This window comes from Thalia democratica, unplaced genomic scaffold (assembly GCF_965202585.1).
Source record: "Thalia democratica unplaced genomic scaffold, ktThaDemo2.hap1.1 HAP1_SCAFFOLD_716, whole genome shotgun sequence".
Taxonomy (NCBI): domain Eukaryota; kingdom Metazoa; phylum Chordata; class Thaliacea; order Salpida; family Salpidae; genus Thalia; species Thalia democratica.
Window position 1 is genome coordinate 34,084 of NW_028139701.1, and position 15,689 is coordinate 49,772.

A 15,689-nucleotide genomic window follows, 5' to 3' on the forward strand; every position below is an offset into this window, starting at 1 on the left:
AAAAATCTACAGTAATTAACAATTTCTGGTAATTTATCTGCATTTTATTTTTGTACCTTAAGCAACAAGTATTTTTACACCAATAACATGAATAAATAATTTATAGATATTTCTTTATTCAACTTCGATAAATATACAGAATTGATAATTCTTAAATATGTTTAAATTTCGACTGTTACATTAACTTAAATAAAATTAGATTTTAAAATTTATCAATAATTTTGTGTTTTGTTAATATTTTGTTGATACTTGGCTTGCAACTTTAATTTTGGATAGATTTTAATTCCACGATTCCACTTAGCTAAATTTAATAGTAAAAATATCTAAGATTTAAAAAAAAGCTCTTAATTCAATTTTTTTTGACTCCTTATATTAATTAAATAAAATTTTGTTTTAAAATTACTACTAACTTACCTAAGTATACACTGATAATCTTGATTTATCGAATATGTAATATTTTAGTATTTTGTTTAGATTTCATGCATGAATAAGTTTTTAAATAACATTATAAATAAGCAACATTTTAATGTGCAGTTTACTATTTTATTTTACTTGAAGAAGTCGCAATTTTTAGTCATTGAAACTTGGTTATAAATAAAATATTTAATTTGCATATCTTTATCAAAATAAACTCTTTACATTTCAGTAAAATGACCTATCTTTTTTAGTTAAAACAAATAACTATATACGAATAACATGAAAAATAAATTTCCTTAGATTTTTTAATGTTTTTTGAATTATTTAAAACTTAAAAATATTTTTAATTTAGTAACACTCAGTAATAATTTTCATGTTTTTTTAGTTACTTAAAAGACAAGTTCAGTTATTTTGAAAATACCTTATTAGTATATATGTTAGCTCAGTAAGGTGTGCAAATTTCGTTTTCTAAAAAAAAATGATAGTTTTGCGGAGTCTGTAAAGATTATAACTGTATAAAAGAAAAATATGCTTATGAATAAAAATATCTTTTGTATGTACTTGTTAGAACATAAAACTACAGATAGTATTGTACGCTTAATATATGTTATTTACTTTACAATTTTTGTACATTACTATATGTTTCTATATTAATAAGTTGGAATAATACTTTTAATAAAATTTTTAAACATCGTAAGTCAAATAAAGTATTAATCTACTGGAAAAAAAATCTTATTTGTATTTACATGTCTGAACCAATGGTGTGTCTAGACATTTTTCAAAGGGGTTTCACACAGTTTTTTGTTCTTAATTTGCCGCTTAAGTATGCATTTCTTAGGTATGCACTGTCAGCATTGTGGTACTACTCAAAATTTAGCCGAAAAACTCTGTGTTTAAAATGCTTTTTTCTGCTTAGAAAAAAAAACATATAAGTAGTAATAGAAAAATATCATATTTTTTTATTCATTATAATGTATTAAATTTAGATAAACAAAAACTAAAAGAACCAAAACAAAGTTATGAACTTACAAATTGTATTTTTAAAATTTGTTATTTTATTTCTTCAACTGTTACAAACATAACTAACTTATTTTATAAAAAATTCAGGGTTGCCACTCCTTTTTCAAAAATTTTTCCAGGTTTTCCAAATTTCTTCCAGTTTTTTAAAAGTACACATTTTTGGGTCTATTTTCAGTTGAAAGTTAAGTATTAGGTAAGAAACTGTTAAATAGTTAAAAAACATTGAAAAAATACTGTAAAGCTACTTTGTATATGTTTTTTAAAACAAAAAAATTTGATGATGACAATTTTTTTTTTTATATGATAGATTTTTTGAGTCAAATCGAAATTTTACTGCTGAAAATGTGAAAATTCCAGGTTTTTTTAGTGATTTTTGTACAAAATTCCAGGTTTTTTTTCAAAATTTACCGAATTCCAGGTTTTTTTTGCTTAAGTTGTCAAATTCCAAGTTTTTCCAGGATTCCAGGTAAAATGGCAACCCTAAAAATTAACCTTTTTATCAGGAAACAATATTATAAAATAATTAAAACTAGAATAAATTTTTACAAAAAGTATTTCAATTTTGAGTTAAATGTTAGTATAGATGGAGTTCTTACAATTTGTTCTTTTAAATTTTCAACTTTTTACATTTATATATCTATTTATAATAAGAATATTTTTTTCAAATAATTAAATCTATAAAATTTGAAATCTCACTAAATATACAATAACATATACAAAAATAAAACAACTTAAATAAAATTGAAATTTCACTTTAAAAAAATGTTTAGACTTATACAATTGAATTGAAATATCTTTAAATTAGTATTAAATGTTTGCCTGATGGTGCAGGGATTCTGATTATGGTTTTGAAATCTCTAAGACTTAAAAATTTCAAAGTCCACCTCAGTCAAAGACACAAACCAAGAATCAACTTTGTGGCCAACAGATATACAAAAATAAAATAACTTAAATAAAAATATTAAAATACCATTAGATGATAAAAAAATAAATTGCCAGGTGGTGTAGTAGATTTTGATTTGAAATAATGATAATGATTTTGAAAACTCTCTGATTTGAACTCTTTTTAAGGTTTAAAAGCTTCACACAACATTATTATATACAATTAACTAAGTAAAATAAAACTTTAGTGATTATATTGGACATTTTTTAGGTAAAATTGTACTTACTAGTTGAAAAACAATAATTAATCAAAAGCTATTTAGACTAAGTAACAATTTTTAAATGGAAACTTAGAGCATCTTAGTAAAATGTTTCCTAGAAAAAAAAATGCAACTTTAATACTTTTACATACTATGACGTCACAATTAAAATTTTATTTAAAATATATTTCAGCTGGGCAAAAACGAGCATTTTTTGTTTAGGAAATCTAACAATCTTCTAGTGTTATAAATTCAACATTTATTATTCAAAGTTTATCTAATAACCAAAACAAAGTCAATAAACAACGTTTTCAATGATAATTTTAATGAATCTTGTTTTTTTTTTTAGGGGGTTCACAGGAAACAGGAAACCAGTCAAAACACGCCCCTGGTCTGAACTGTTAGCATTTGATGTACTATGGGCCTTGCTTATGATAATTATTGTTTATTAAGCTTTTTTACTGAATAAATTTTTCAAAAGGTCTTGTTAAGTTCATAAATATTAACAATAATGTATAAAATTAGATATTAACTTATGACCTTAAAAAATCAAAAACTAAAAGTTTAGAAAAATTTAAAAAAGTGAAATACATAAAATTTATATAATTTATATGAAATTTACATAAAATAAATCAAGAAGTACCTCTACTCCATGAATTTTATTTTAAATCGTCTTAAATTGTGCACAATGTTTTTTGTGATAATTGCCACATGTAAAAAAAAATTCCAGCTAATAAATCTTAGGTCGCACTTTTTGGGACTAATACAGTTTGCATTGGGGTGGTTTTCAGAAAGTCGGATGGTGCCAAGGACAAAGTTTTTGAAAATCATCTAAAATTTTACACAGATTGTTTTTGCGATATTCAAAAAAAAAAAAGAAAACTCAAAGGTCACTGTATTTATATGTACCCTTTTTGACCCAACTTCTGACTTTTGAGGAACTAAGAAATTATGATATACTTACTGTAACATTATACTTAAGCTTATATATAAATTTTATATTTTTATATCTAACGATTATGTTCGTAACTATAAATTACAGTTTTTACTTTAAATGACCATTATGATATATAGAAGATGTGAAGCTGAAGCCTTTGCAAGTCAAGTATTAAACGATATAATTAATAAGGGTTTGTACTTAGGGAAATCACTAAGATGTAGCTAATAAGTTAAGTTTACAAATAGTGATTACTTGGTCCAGTTACACATTAACAAGCCATACCAGACTGAAATTACTTTGTTTTGTTTCTAAAGAAAGAAAAATATGAACCACAACAATGGCTTGGTGTGGATAAAGACCTTTCAGTTGTCTAGTCTCACACCATGTTGACAGCTTTGAAAACTCTTTGAGTCAAACATTACAAGATAGAAATTGAGTGGTTGATATAAAAACAGAAAAAGCAAATGTAAACAACTTTTTAGCAGTTCGAATTAAAAAAATAATTAACAAATTTAAGATCTACTAGTTTACTATTACACTTTTTAATTACTTTAAATGTAGTTATATATTCAAAAGACTAACTTATTCTATACTGTATTAGTTGGGCTTAATCTTGGTCTAAATTAAAACTTTATATTAACTTGAGCTTGTGTGTCTCTCAGCTCACAAAAATTCAGACTTCTGCATTGTAAGATATTTTTTGTTGATATTTTCTTTGATCTACATTGTTAACATTTAAAAGAATGACCAAAAAAATCTAAATAATTTATGCTATATATTTTTGTCATTGTTAATTGATTTCACTCATTTTATGATTCAGTTCTTAAGTTGGTAAAACCTTAATTGCATAAAAACAAAAACTCATTTAAACTCATTTTGTATTAGTTTGAAATTTACTTTTGTTAATTAAACTTGGGTTTAATTATTTGATTAGTTTTTGTAATACAGTTGTTTCAATAAATATTGTACCATGATTAGGTTTTTTCCTGACAAAAATTGATGAATAATATTGATGAACACTTTTTTTACAAAAATTAACTTTGGCTTTTATATGAAAGCTTTAACAGGGTTGCCACACACTCAGGGAACACAAGGAATTCAGGGAAACTCAGGGAATTTTCAAGTTATAGAAAATCTCAGGGAAACTCTTGGAATTTTGATTTTTTTTTTTAAACTCAGAGAAACTCAAGGCAGTTTTGATATTTTTTTTTAATTTCAGAGAAATTTTAAGATTTTTAAAAAATCTCAGGGAAATGTTTTTTCTAGATCTAGACTGAAATTTAGTTAATCCAGTTTCAAAATTTTGTACAAAACAATTAATTTTATTTATTTTTAAGTGCTTATTTAGAAAATTTTAAGGCTTGTGGCTAGTTTTTCAATATTCTTAGATTTAACATTGTAATTATTTAATAAATAATATAATTTTTAAGGATTTGAAAAAAAACTCGGGAAGATTTTTGACCCAAAGAGTGGTAACCCTGCTTTAATTACAAACTATAAGCCAGTTTTTATACAATTCATATATCATTAAACTTTTGAGATATTTTATTTTTTGCAAAAAGTTTCTGATACAAATGTATGGACTGCAAATTTTTTTGGGTCAATTTTCTTGGAAATTTTAAAAAACACTTAAAAATCTATCTCCTCCTTCATTTTTCAAGCAATCTTCTTTAAATTTTCAGGAAATGTTCCTTACATTATCAAAAAAAAAACTTAACTTATGAATTTTGATAATATTAAAAATTGAAAATATTTTATGACAAGAATTTAAAAAAATAGTCTAATTTTTTCAAATAAAAATTGTTTACTTAAAATTTTTTAGATTCACAAGCAACTTTTTTTGTTATTCTCAGGTTTGCCACTTTACCCTGAAAACCTCAAAAAACCTTAAAAAACCTGGAATTCAACAATTTAGGCAAAAAAACCTGGAATTTGGGAAATTTTGAAAAAAAGCTGGAAAAACTTGTAATTTTAACATTTTTCACATGTTCATTAATAAAATGTTGATTTGGCTTAAAAAAATCTATCATTAGATAAAAAATTTTTGTCATCATCAAATTTTTTTTATTAAAAAACACATTTAAAGTAGCTTTACAATATCTCTTCAATGTTTTTATACTATTTAAAACAGTTTTTTACCTTAAACGTAACTTTAAATTAAAAATAGACCCAAAAATATGTACTTTTAAAAACCTGGAAGAATTTTGAAAAACCTGGAAATTTTTTTGAAAAAACTAGGGGCAACCCTGTATTGTATAAAGATTAGACTGTGAAAGTTTGAAGAAGATTGCATGAAAAATGTAGGAGGAGATAGATTTTAAACAAAATAGTCTTTTTTTGCTGTTTTAGTTTTCACTTCCTATAGGAAACCTATTATGCGGCCCGACTTTGACTGGTAAAAAAAATAATTTGAATTTTTTAAAACCATAAAAAGCATCTTAAAGCTTTAAAAAAAGTCTATAAAATAAGATCACATTGTAAAAGACATGACTAACCCCCCTATCGCCTTAAATTAATCTTTAATCTTTTATTTTAATTTTTTATCAAATATGTGCTAAGTTTAAAACTTTTTATCTGTAGTTGGGTTTGAAATTGATGCCAAATTGTTAAAAAAGTTACTGACTTTAATGTTAGATTGAATGCTTACATGCTTAATATAGATTTTGTCTTTAATACTTGCCATTAGCAAACTAAATTTTAGCATTAAGTACAAGTAAAAGTGTTTACCTAGTTAAGTAAAATTCCTGAAAATATTTTTCTTATTACAACCAAATAGTTTTTTATAATACAAAAAGAGTTGCCTAAAGTTTTTCAAGAATATTTTATTTAGAAAAAATCAATCCTGCTTGTTGTAAAAAAAAATATTTTGTTAATATTCTATAAAAACAGGATTTACCTAATTTTAAGCCTGTGTAGAAAAGACATATTTTTCATAAAATATAAATTTTTCTTTGTTTTGTTTTCTACTTCTTATTGAGCTCTTTATCTTTGATGGTCTATTATAGCTTCAAAATGACTTAAAATTTGAAATACAATAAAAAGCAATTGAAAGTTTGGTTAAAATCTGAAATTTAATATGATGTTGTGAAACATATATTAAATCACCACTATATATAGGAGTAAACCTTACTAAACATGTGTACACATTGTCAAAACACTATGAAACACTTTATATTTAAAAAATAAAGAATCACTGCTATTGCCTACTAAATTAGATAAACTAAAAATCTTATTTATTTATTTAGTAATATAAAGTGCTTTAGCAGCCAATTTCATTAAACTTGAAATTGTTATATCATCTTATTCTTAGCTTAAACAATGTATGTATAATCTTTTAAAATAACTAAAAATAAAGTTGTTTATATATTTAAATTTTAAAATATTTCATTAATTACAACTAGAAAAACTAATGGTTTTTTTGAGTTAAAATAGTTGTTTAAAATTTTTATAAAGCATGTATAATTCCATGTGTTTTTTTATTTAAAACTGTTAATTTTCAGAATCTATATAAAATGAAAAGTTTTTTCTTTTTGTTCGGTCAAAAAAAGCCAGGTGACCATTTGTTTGAATTTTCTATTGGAGAGCTAAAGTCTGTTGCTAAAACTTTAAACATTATTTTAAAAATAAATAATAATAACTTGAATAATATTAACAATGCTTCTTATGCAATAGTAGAACTTGAAAGTTGTGACCATGTAAAAATGATGCTTCCAAGATTGATTTTGTGTAAGTGTGTAATTGAGTTGTGGGGTCAAGGGGCTTCTTTTCCTGATTTAAATAGGGACTTGGAACAAAATTTAAATGATGAAAAACTTTTGCTTTTAAACGAGAGCGTGTCATTTTGCATGAGGGTTAAAGGTATAATGAAAAAAGTTTCAATGGCTGAACAGAGACAAAAAATGGAAATGATCACAGACGAAGCTTTTCCAGTTAAAGGTAATGTAAACTTAAAAGCTCCTGATCAAGAATATTATTTATTTGAAGATTACACTGAGTTAAAAGATAACAATTATCCAAAGTTTTTGTTTTTTGGACGTTTAGTCGGTGAAGGACCCAGAAAATTGTTGGACACTTATGCTCTGCCAAAACGTAAATTTATTGGAAACACCTCCATGGAACCTGAAATGAGTTTTTTCATGGCAAATGTGGCACAGGTAGTAAAGGGAAGTTTTGTCCTTGACCCCTTTGTTGGTTCTGGAAGCATATTGGTCTCAGCTGCTCATTTTGGAGGGTATGTGTGTGGAAGTGACATAAACTATAACATTGTCCATGCTGTTGGTAAATCATCCAAACATAATGTAATTAACAGAGCTAAAGATGAGTCAATTCTGACCAATTTAAAGCAGTACGGCTTGCAAGACAAGTATGTTGATATTCTAATTGCTGATGCAGCAAAGCACCCTTGGAAGACTGCTGTACCAATTTTTGATGCCATAATTACAGACCCTCCTTATGGAATAAGAGAAAGCAGTAGGAAGGTTGGGCACAAGAAAGAAGACATGAATGCTTGGGATGATTGCTCACAGCACTATCCAGAAAAAAAGCAGTATCACCTTGATCAAGTTTTCAAAGATTTGTTGAACTTTTCAGCTGCATCATTAGTTGTTGGTGGCAGGCTGGTTTACTTCCTTCCGGTAAACAGAAATAAGTACACTGATGATTTTGTACCAAAGCATCCATCACTTACTTTGGTTGGAAATTATGAGCAAGTTCTAAATCATCACTCGTCAAGAAGGCTGATTGTTATGGAGAAAAGGACAAGTTCCGTTGAGTCTCATCAATCTTCAATTAATAGTGATTTTTATTCTGTTTCTAATTCTTTTAGAAATTTTTATTTTAATGGTAAATAAAAACTAAAAGTACTTCATAAAAGTTAAAATGAAGTACTCTTTGACACTTATCTTTATAACATGAAATAGTTTTTGTTGTATTTAAATTCCTTATAGTTAAGTATTAGGTAATTTTTAGGAAATATTTACTTAAACTAATTTAAGTTTAGTTTTATAAACAATTTTATTTGATATATAAAAGAATACAACTTCAAATTTAATTGAGAATACTTAAAACTTTTTTATCAACTTCTATAGAAAAACAGTTAAATATTACCTTCTTTAGTTAAAACTCATTAAAAATGAAATTATGAAATGATGTAAAGCTTTATTAGTGTGTTGCCTTAGGCTGATATTTGTTTAATTTCAATAAAGTTTTCACAATTTTTTTTTTAACATACTGATTAAATTAAAAAAACATTATGAACTAATTTAGAACCAAAATTAGTTTTTATTTAAATTACTCTTCTTGAAAAATATTTTTGTAAATTATTAAGTATAAGATTAAGACACTTGTTGGATTTTTGTATTATTTATGTAAATTTTTTTATGTAGCTTATTAAGTATAATGCCTCTGACTTCTATTCCATGGGCTGTTGCAAGTATAACAATTGATAATTTGATTAAAGAGTATCTTATAAAGCGGTCCTTTACCAATACATTGAAGTGTTTTGAGTCTGAGCTTTCATCAGAAAAAGAAAAAGGTTTTCGGGTGAGAAACACAATTTTGTTTTATTTTGAATTGACATAAAAACAGATTATTTTAAATATCTCATAGGATTTCTGCTAATCAAGCAAGTTCTAAAACAGGGGTTGGCAAGTAGTTGCTGCTCGGGCCAAATTTAAAGTTTCCAAAATCTTGGCGCGCCGCAGTTTTAGTTGCATTAATTTTTTTTTGGTTTTAGTCACACTGAAGTAAATTTTAATTTTATTCAGTTTGTTATTTTTAATGACATTTAGCTAAACAAAAAATGCCTATTTAATTATACATATTCATTGGAATAACATTTAGATTGACTAATATACTTAAGTCTTAAAAAATTTTGTACTATCTTAATCACTTAATCAAGTTAACTTACTGTCTTTATTATCTTACTTACAACTTAACTCTCTATAAAAACCGAGCTTGAAAACATTTATGGGTCACCTTATACATTTTTTATATTATGAAACACTTTTTCTTCTTTAAAAAACATTAACTTTTGAACACAGTTTTTGCTTTTTAAATAGTTTAAACTTTAAAAACAAATCAGTAATTAGTTAACTAAACAAAATTAATACTTATTTGTATCGATAAAAAATAAAAAATATTTTCTAACATAATTAATGCTTAAATACTTTAAAATAATAACTTGTTAGTAATTTATTAGTCTTTTACATGGTTGCCACTTTAATAGCGAAAATGTGTGAGTTATATCGAACAAGCCTAAGTTTATTAAAAGTTGAAAATGCTAAGAGCTTGCTGTGAATCCTTGTTAATTAGGAATTAAAAATGATCTACCTAATTAAAATATGATTGTTATAAAAAAGTACATTATGTTCAAGTAAACTGGAAAAAATAACAATTAATAAACTACACTACAGTCATAAAAACTATTCTGTGAATTCGAAGATTTATCAAAAGAGTTTGAAATGAAAGTTTCACACACCTGAGTTTTTGAAAATGTCTATTACAGGTCTAACTAATCTGATTTTTCATTTTTTGAAAATAGCCTGTTTGTTTGACTACCTATTCAAAATAAACTTCACAAAATAAAGAAATAACAAAATTTATTAACAGTAAAGCAATTATATAGAAAAAATTATTATTTTAATTCAGCTTGAAAGGACAATTAAGTTTCTTAAATACTTTTAACGGAAGAATAAACATTTATTAAGATATTAATTATCATTAAAAACTTATTTTTATTGAGCATTATAGCAATACTTTATCTGCAATAAATATATTGCATTTAAAAAGAGTAAATGTAAACTTAAAAAACGTTAGTTAGAAGTTATTCGAAGATACAAAAAAATTGCTTAAGTCAGTTTCAACAAAGCACATGATTATGTTCAGTAACTACAGACTGATAAGAAAAAGTTCTTAAGAAATTTATAAAGTAGCAGATGTAGTTACTGTGCATTACAATAATCATGGTTGCCACTGATCAAGCCAGAAAAATTTCCTGACTTTTTCCTGACTTTTTACCAAAATTTTCCTGACTTTTCTAAATCATACTCTTAAATTAAACTTATTCTAAAATACATAATCTAACACTTGAAACTATATAAAGCTTTCAATGTAATTTTAATACAGGTTAAAAACAACAGTTTTTTGCTGAATTCTATCAAACTTCCAGTACATCACTTAAACCATCTGTGTATGATTCATGTTTGTAATAAACAGCTCTATCAGCAAAATACTTGTATTATCACATTATAAACACAGCTTGTCTGAAAAAAGACACAATTTTTTTAGCATTTCCTAGCATAAATGTATCTAGATAAACAAATGACATATAAGGAACTTTTACAATTTTTGTTTATACTTCACAGTTTCACTATGGAAGTGTCCTTGCTACAGATCATCAATACTAAAAAGCTTACAAAATCTGCTTGTTCAAGTAGGGTACTTGTTTAATATGTTAATAGAATATTTTTGCAGTTTTATAAAGGATATTTTACTAATTTATACCAGGTGAAGGCATTGGAAATAAAATTAAATATTTTTGTAAATTTATAGGAAAATTTTGTTTTTTTTCTGACTTTAACAAACTTTTAATCAATTTTTACCATTTGAAGGCTTTGGAAAACAAGGAATTTTGTAAATTTAAACTGACTAAATCTAACTTTTTTTTTAATTTTATAAAATTTCCTGACTTTTCTTCAAAACCCCCTATTTTTATCTGACTTTTCCTGACTTTCGTCATTTTTTAAAATTTTTCCTGACTTTTCCTGACTTTTCCTGATCGAGTGGCAACCCTGAATAATTCTCATGATAATTTCTGTATAAGGTTTTACATACAGTAACAGAAGATTATACTGCAAAACCATACAAATCTGATTACCTACAAGGAATGTTATAGATAAGAAAATTAAAAAAAAGTCAGGTAAAAATGGGGGGTTTTGAAAAAAAGTCAGGAAAAGTCAGGAAATTTTATAAAATTAAAAAAAAAGTTAGATTTTTTCAGTTTAAATTTACAAAATTCCTTGTTTTCCAAAGCCTTCAAATGGTAAAAATTGATTAAAAGTTTGTTAAAGTCAGAAAAAAAACAAAATTTTCCTATAAATTTACAAAAATATTTAATTTTATTTCCAATGCCTTCACCTGGTATAAATTAGTAAAATATCCTTTATAAAACTGCAAAAATATTCTATTAACATATAACAAGTACCCTACTTGAACAAGCAGATTTTGTAAGCTTTTTAGTATTGATGATCTGTAGCAAGGACACTTCCATAGTGAAACTGTGAAGTATAAACAAAAATTGTAAAAGTTCCTTATATGTCATTTGTTTATCTAGATATATTTATGCTAGGAAATGCTAAAAAATTGTGTCTTTTTTCAGACAAGCTGTGTTTATAATGTGATAATACAAGTATTTTGCTGATAGAGCTGTTTATTACAAACATGAATCATACACAGATGGTTTAAGTGATGTACTGGAAGTTTGATAGAATTCAGCAAAAAACTGTTGTTTTTAACCTGTATTAAAATTACATTGAAAGCTTTATATAGTTTCAAGTGTTAGATTATGTATTTTAGAATAAGTTTAATTTAAGAGTATGATTTAGAAAAGTCAGGAAAATTTTGGTAAAAAGTTAGGAAATTTTTCTTGGCTTGATCAGTGGCAAACATGCATGAAGTATGTCAAACAAAAATATATGCGCTATTTTTAACCCTTAAAAAGAATGTAAACAGTTTCATGGTTGCCCAGGTTTTTGAAATGACACATTTTTGGGTACTATTTTTAGTATAAAATTAAGTTTAAGAAAAAAGAATTGTCTTCAATAGTATCGCAAAATTAAAAAGATGTTGTTAAGCTACTTTAAATGTTTTTAATAATAAAATGGTGATAACAAAAAAATATTTAAATGTTAGATTTTTTGTGAAAATCAAAATTTCATTACTTAAAATGTAAAAATTGTTTAAAATTCCAGGATTTTCAAAAATTCTCAAATTCCAGGTTTTTCCAAATTATTTTAGCATAGATTGTTAAATTCCAAGATTTTTGAGAGTTCAAGGTTTTTTGGCAACACTATATGTTCACACATATGTGTATATAACTAATATAAATAACATTTTAAATTATAGAAGCTACAAGACTTAAAATTTAACATATATAATATATGTTATAATATATATAATATATAAAATATAAAATAAGGTTAATGTTTAAACTTAAACACTTTCAACTGAGCCCACTTGAAGGGCTTTTAAATAATTTATTCAAATGGCGATTTTAAAATTTCTGGAACATATGTTTCACAAAGCTTTAATTTTTCATAAAGCTTTGATCATCAGCCAGTTAAATTCAAAATAAAATGCACTGTACTAAACAAAGATACAAAAGTTATGCAAAAAAACAAAAAACAGTATGACGTAATATTGTACATTACAAATATTCAGTACAAAAATCGATCTCCCTTCTAACTAATCAAACAACTAAAATTAACGAAAACAACAGTTAGTTGACTATAAAATGCTTCAAAATTTGTTGTGTTTTAAGAGAAGCTTTTTTATATGTCGACAAGACAATATAAATTCGCTTCTCTTATTTAAACAACCTTCCTTTTTTAACGCATACATAACGGCTGTTGATTCTTTTAAGCACAGCCTACAAACAGGGTTGTTACCATCTGCTATTGGCTGTGCTCTTTTTATCACCTCCCAAGTTAATTTAAAATCAATGTTTTTGCGCTTAAGGCCGCAAACATACTTCGAAAGCTCAGTTTCATTTTCGTATACACCACCTTTAAAGGATTTTTATGGTTGGCATACCGAAATCTGAATTGAGTGGAGCATAAGCCGATGTAGAACTTCTTTTCAAGGTCAGAGTTAACTGTTGCCTTGTAAATAATGTTCTCTGACCGGCAATTGCCCCCCTTCAAATTGTATTTACAGCCACCGGCGCAATTACACTGATTTTTGATTGAATTACTTTTGTTTAAAATCCTTTGATTATGTGACTTGATTAATCTCTCCAAATTCGCCATACATGACCATAAAAAATCCTTTAAAGGTTGTGTATACGAAAATGAAACTGAGCTTTCGAAGTATGTTTGCGGCCTTAAGCGCAAAAACATTGATTTTAAATTAACTCGGGAGGTGATAAAAAGAGCACAGCCAATAGCAGATGGTAACCACCCTGTTTGTAGGCTGTGCTTAAAAGAATCAACAGCCGTTATGTATGCGTTAAAAAAGGAAGGTTGTTTAAATAAGAGAAGCGAATTTATATTGTCTTGTCGACATATAAAAAAGCTTCTCTTAAAACACAACAAATTTTAAAGCATTTTATAGTCAATTAACTGTTGTTTTCGTTAATTTTAGTTGTTTGATTAGTTAGAAGGTAGATCGATTTTTGTACTGAATATTTGTAAGGTACAATATTACGTCATACTGTTTTTTGTTTTTTTGCATAACTTTTGTATCTTTGTTTAGTACAGTGCTTTTTATTTTGAATTTAACTGGCTGATGATCAAAGCTTTATGAAAAATTAAAGCTTTGTGAAACATATGTTCCAGAAATTTTAAAATTGCCATTTGAATAGATTAATATATAAAATATATATATAGAATTAAGTTATTTAACTTAATAAATTAAATTTTTCACACTGAGCCCACCTTGAGGGCTTTATTAATAAAAAGGTTTATTTAAAGATGCGAAACTCAAAGGACTCGAGTTTCGTGACTATTCACTCATCAGCTTCAAAACAAGTTTGAAATTTTTTACATTCATTAGTGATTTTGTTTTGTGCTTTATTTCAAACTTGTTTTGAAGCTGATGAGTGAATAGTCACGAAACTCGATTCCTTTGAGTTTCGCATCTTTAAATAAACCTTTTTATATATATATATATATATATATATATATATAGTTCAAACCAACACTGTGAGTTGAACAAAACATACACTATGATTTTACTTTGCCACTCTAATAAATACATGTTAAACAAAATACCTAAGTTGTAAAGAAATTACATTTTAATTATAATATTAGTGCATTACTTTTTATAAAAATGAAAATATTTGCATTTAGTTTGTTTACAAAGTACCTATTATATAAATATCTCATAAATCTAAGCTCTATTTACACTTTTTTTCAGATGATAACTTGCTGTTGTAAGAAGAAAGTTATTATGAAACTGAGAAAAAAAACACTCGTTGAATGCTAAACTGTCTTTTTCACATTTTTAAGCTAAAGCAGAAAAGTCTTTTGATTGTTTTAAATGTTATACAAGGACTTAAAACGAAATTAATCAAATTAAACCAAATTACCAAAAACAATTTGACTTGAAATATATTTTCGCTCAGAAGGCCACATTTACCTAATTGCGGGACACAGAGTTTTCTTTTGCGGGCCGCATTCCACTCAAAAAATAAACGTGCTCGCGGGCCGCAGGTCTTTGTCACGGGTTACAGTTTGCCAATCCCTATTCTAAAATGATAGGCAAATCCTTATACATAAATTATCTAAAAAAGTAACTAAAAAATAATTAAAGATTTAAAATTTAAATTAATTAAGTTATTTGAGCTAGTTAATGATTTTCTGTAACAAAACAATATAATACTTTACTATGTTTTCGAGCATATTGCACTGTTTTGCATAAATTCAAAAAAAAAGTTTTAAAATACATATACTAAGAATTTATGCTGTTATAAACTAAAAAGATGTGTAACTTAGGTTTAATATGTTTATGAGTTTTGCTGTGTTTTGAATATTTCTGAATTATAGGCAGACAAAGTAGTGCAGCAGATATTAACCTACGTGCATTCCTTTGATGTAGAACAACTTAAGGCTTACTGGAAACACTTACATGTAAAAGTTTTCACAAATGCCTTTGATGCTACGTACACGGAAACAATCAGTAAGCTAGAACTTAGAATTATGCAATTATATCTAGTTAACTGCATCAAGTGTAATAAAAAGGAAAAATGTCATGAGTTTTTTGAAAAGTATACAAAGGTAAAATTATTTTTTATTGTTTGCAACTTTTTTCATATTTTATTTTTTCTATAAATTTGATATCTTAATGAAATTTATTGAAGTATTGTTTTCGGTTAAAATTTCTAATAATGTATCAATTGTTATTTTTGTTAAGTTTAAAAGCAATAGTTATTTAATTTATATTATTTAGGAAAT

The 15,689-nt window shown here is 25.8% G+C and overlaps 1 protein-coding gene across 1 annotated transcript; it reads left to right on the forward strand.

Annotated features, from left to right (window-relative positions):
* Positions 1 to 7,386: 7,386 nt before the first annotated feature.
* LOC145846925 (tRNA (guanine(10)-N(2))-methyltransferase TRMT11-like) lies at positions 7,387 to 8,408 on the forward strand. The gene has a single exon (XM_082953457.1). It carries the CDS (start codon positions 7,398 to 7,400, stop codon positions 8,367 to 8,369), a length of 972 nt encoding a protein of 323 aa, XP_082809583.1. The 5' UTR covers positions 7,387 to 7,397; the 3' UTR covers positions 8,370 to 8,408.
* Positions 8,409 to 15,689: the final 7,281 nt, after the last annotated feature.

Bases quoted from the DNA above. Each gene is read 5' to 3' on its own strand.
- LOC145846925 (XM_082953457.1), top strand. From the start codon at position 7,398: ATGGCTGAACAGAGACAAAAAATGGAAATGATCACAGACGAAGCTTTT.